Source organism: Hibiscus syriacus, unplaced genomic scaffold (assembly GCF_006381635.1).
Source record: "Hibiscus syriacus cultivar Baekdansim isolate YM2019G1 unplaced genomic scaffold, ASM638163v2 tig00006918_pilon, whole genome shotgun sequence".
Classification (NCBI taxonomy): domain Eukaryota; kingdom Viridiplantae; phylum Streptophyta; class Magnoliopsida; order Malvales; family Malvaceae; genus Hibiscus; species Hibiscus syriacus.
In genome coordinates, this window is record NW_024062117.1 from 138,802 (window position 1) to 142,840 (window position 4,039).

The 4,039-nt window shown below is 28.6% G+C and overlaps 1 protein-coding gene across 1 annotated transcript; it reads right to left on the reverse strand.

Annotated features, from left to right (window-relative positions):
* Positions 1–459: 459 nt before the first annotated feature.
* On the reverse strand, positions 460–2,066 carry LOC120201088. Its single transcript, XM_039201767.1, has 5 exons — positions 1,934–2,066; positions 1,657–1,833; positions 1,507–1,581; positions 1,294–1,434; positions 460–860 (listed from the first exon to the last, which is right to left on the reverse strand). The coding sequence occupies exons 1-5, from the start codon at positions 1,934–1,936 to the stop codon at positions 585–587; spliced, it is 672 nt and encodes a 223-aa protein (XP_039057698.1). The 5' UTR covers positions 1,937–2,066; the 3' UTR covers positions 460–584.
* Positions 2,067–4,039: the final 1,973 nt, after the last annotated feature.

Sequence of the window (4,039 nt, forward strand, 5' to 3'; positions counted from 1 at the left end):
AGTAAAATTTCAAGAATGGTTGTTAATATGGTGTTTTTTAATTTTTTTGGGTGATTTTTTAGTAAAATCACCTCAATTCCATGTATATTTTAACCAATACATTATCCACCGATGGACACCAAAATAACACTATTCAAATTATTGGTTAATTTTAATGTTCAACAGTATAGTTTAAAATTAAATTAAGATAATTTTAATTTAAAATATTATTTTGTTGAACCCAAAAAAATCGTTTAAATTTATAATATTTTTAACTATAGAAAAGTTAAATATTATAAAAAAAATATTTTCAATTATATTTTATTAATTTTTTAATCACATAATTACAAATTGTATTTTAGAATTTTCGAAAATCCTAAGATGAAGAATGCCAATATTTTCTGAAAATTATTATAACATTAGGTTATATATATATATATAGTTTAAATTTAAAGTACTACACTCGACAAAAATGGGGCAGCCATTAATTTCCAGTCATGTCAAAACTTACCCCACAAATCATTTTCATTTTCCTACTAAAAACGCACAACACATTGAGCTTTTCAAGGCATCATTACTAGTAATTTTTTTCTTTCCTATGGCATTCAATTCAAAGGTGATCTATGAGGCACACCTTTCCTGCGGCTAATACTCTCAGCTTGAGGAATTAAAATGCAGCTTCGTTTCTTGACCTTGTTGTTCTTCTTCTTCACTAACTCATTTGTGGCACGAACAAGTGATAATGGCTTGCAAGGACTCATTTGAGGATCATCTTCAAGCTCTAGGAAGCTAACATCAGTTCTTGTTTTATAGTAAAATGTTAGTAGTTCATTGCTTGGGTCTAACTTCCCTCCAGGTTTGGCAATCTCTATGTAATTGACCTGCTTGGTTGTGGTGTAGTGGAAATTTTATAGTTTAAACAATCACAACAAAGAGATTAACGGTGAAGGGTAAAATACATGTCTAGTGCCTATACTATTACTTTTGCTTCATTTTGATACCTAAACTTAATTTTTTTCAAAATCATATCTAATATTAATTTAAGTTTCATTTAAGTAACGGTGATGTTAAAATATCAATATAAGATAATAACATGTGATCATTGAAAATATTAAAAAATGTCACATCAATCATTCTCTTAATTCTTTAAAAGAAGTGTATCAAATTTAAATTTAAATTAAAGTAAATATTAGATGTGATTTTGAAAAAAAAAGAGTAAATTTTAGATACCAAAATAAAACAAAATTAATAGTTTAAGTGGTAAAAGTGTAGTTTACTCATGAATATATTATAACAGTGATTGACTGATGAAACCTTGCAAGAGATGGAGCAAAAGAGAAATGGGTCTTGAAGGTTGCGATCACATTGTATACAGAAATTACCAGATCCTCTAAAAGGGCGAGACATTGGCCTTTCATTCAAAAACACTACTTTGGCACTGTTTGTTGTGTAGGGCTGTGGGATTGAAAACAATTGAGCTCCAAATAAAGATTTTACATTCATAATTCAACAATCTATTTTACTTACTTGGACAAGAGAACAATTTATCAGCTTTTGAGCATCACTTAGCCTTATAACATCTTGATAAACGTATCTCCTTATCTATAAAACCAAAAAAAGGGCATTTGATGTTAAAGAAAGTAGAGATTTTTTTTTCACAATCATAGATAAGTGAACCTGTAAGCGACGATGAGGACTGTAAAGGGGCAAGCAATGGGGGCAGATGGTAATGCAACAATTCAAGCAAAAAACGTTCTTGTCATTTTTCTTGGCAGATTCATGAACAATACAAGGATCAAAGAATTTTTCTCCCAGGAGAATTCCAAGCCAGTTAGAAATTGGTGTTGGACCAAGCTGTAAGAAAATTTCAAAAGATAAAACAAAACCCAATATTAGTTGAATCAAATACGAGGATCCCATGACATGAAAATATTAAGGTATAAGGGAATTTCACCATGTTCTTTTTCCCTGTTAGCTGAAGTAGTTGAGGTTGTCAGAAGATTTATGAAAAACAAAGGGTAAAAAGAAAAGTGACCAATGATCAATGAAATGGGACTAAAAAAAGGAGGAAAATGGGGAAACGGCGCCAGCAACAGTGGCAGCAGTCAGCACGCAAGCAGCTACTGTGTACTGAGTTGCCAAATAGGGAGCGGGGGCCATGAGGTCCTCATTTAAAGCAGAGATGGAAGGGTATACTAGTAGTTAGATGTTGGAACTGTATGATATATGCTTAAATTTTTTAATATCTAAAGCAAATCTTTCGTGAAGTTCTGGTGTGATGAGGTTAAAATATGATTAAAAAATAGTGTGATTAATTAAATAAGTGATCATTTAAAATTGATATTAAAAATATTATATAATTTTATTGGAAATATTATTTGAGTTGGTAATAATAATGGTAATAATCGGAAATGTTATAGTCGTATGTAAAATACGTAAAAAAAAATATTGACTTTAACATAATCGGTTAATTACTAGAAACATTATCAATCATAATAACATATTAGTTAGCGCTTATATAACATAATATGTACCGTCTTTTTAAGTTGATGGGGTCATAGAAATCCGACGAAAACAAGATAGGTTAATTACTTAATTTGTTATCAGTATTATCAACATATTAGGTAACGCCTAAAATGTTACTAAATTTTAAGCTAATGGAGCCTTAGAAATCCAACGATAACATAACTGGTTAATTACTAAATTTGTTATCAACCATAATAACATATTAGGTAACACTTATGTAACATAATAGGTAGTACCTTTTTAAAGCTGATGGAGCCTTAGAAATCCGATGATAATAAAATAGGTAATTACTTAATTTGTTATCAGTATTATCAACATATTAGGTAATGCCTAAAATGTTACCAAAAGTTTAAGCTGATGGAGCCTTAAAAATTCGACGATAACATAATCGATTAATTAATTGATTTGTTATCAACCATAATAACATATTAAGTAGCGTTTATGTAACGTAATAGATAGAGTATTTTTAAAGCTGATGGGCCCTTAGAAATTTGACGATAATAAAATAGGTTAATTACTTAATTTGTTATTAGTATTATCAACATATTAGATAACGTTGAAAATGTTACCAAAGTTTAAGCTGATAGAGCCTTAGAAATCCGATGATAACATAATCGGTTAATTATTTGATTTGTTATCAACCATAATAACATATTAGGTAGCGCTTATGTAACGTAATAGGTAGCACCTTTTTAAAACTGATGAGACCTTAGAAATCCGACGATAACAAAATATGTTAATTACTTAATTTATTATTAGTATTATCAACATATTAGGTAACGCCTAAAATGTTACCAAAATTTAAGCTAATTGAGCCTTAGAAATCTGAGGATAACATAATCAGTTAATTATTTGATTTGTTATTAACCTAAAATTAAGCATAAACGTTTTTTAATCAATAAATTAACACTAAGTAATATTCAATGTCAATTTCAGTTTACATACCGAACAGATGTTGTAATTACCAGCTTCTTTCATCATTTGGCATTTAGTCATACTGTCAACATTTAAAATTTGTAATCAATTTAAAATACTTAAATACTTTAATTCAATTACCATTTCAACAAAAATTACACAAATACATTGATAATTGCTATAAGTACATATATACACCCAGTGGTTGCTTTCAATTTACTTCATTGTTGATACTTTCAGACTACATTTCAATTTCATCTTCGCGAACAACAATTGCAAGATCCATTGACTTCATTTTTCATATATCAGTTTATGAACATTCAAGCATTAAATTAATTCAAATCAAATCAAATACAAGTTACATACAATTTATTCAATATACAAGTAATAATAACTAATCTTATAGTAAAACGGTTTCCTTCAAAGGAATGAGAGTAGTCTCTACTACATGTATCGATACATTTATATAACCTACAATATCATTTTCTACCTATAATATTATATAAAAGTATTGATATTTATTTTCTACCTAAAATATCACTTTCTAACTGTAATCGGTCTCAAATTATTCTTTACTTCAAAAACCCCAAACCCATAAACATAATCCCTATTTTTGAAT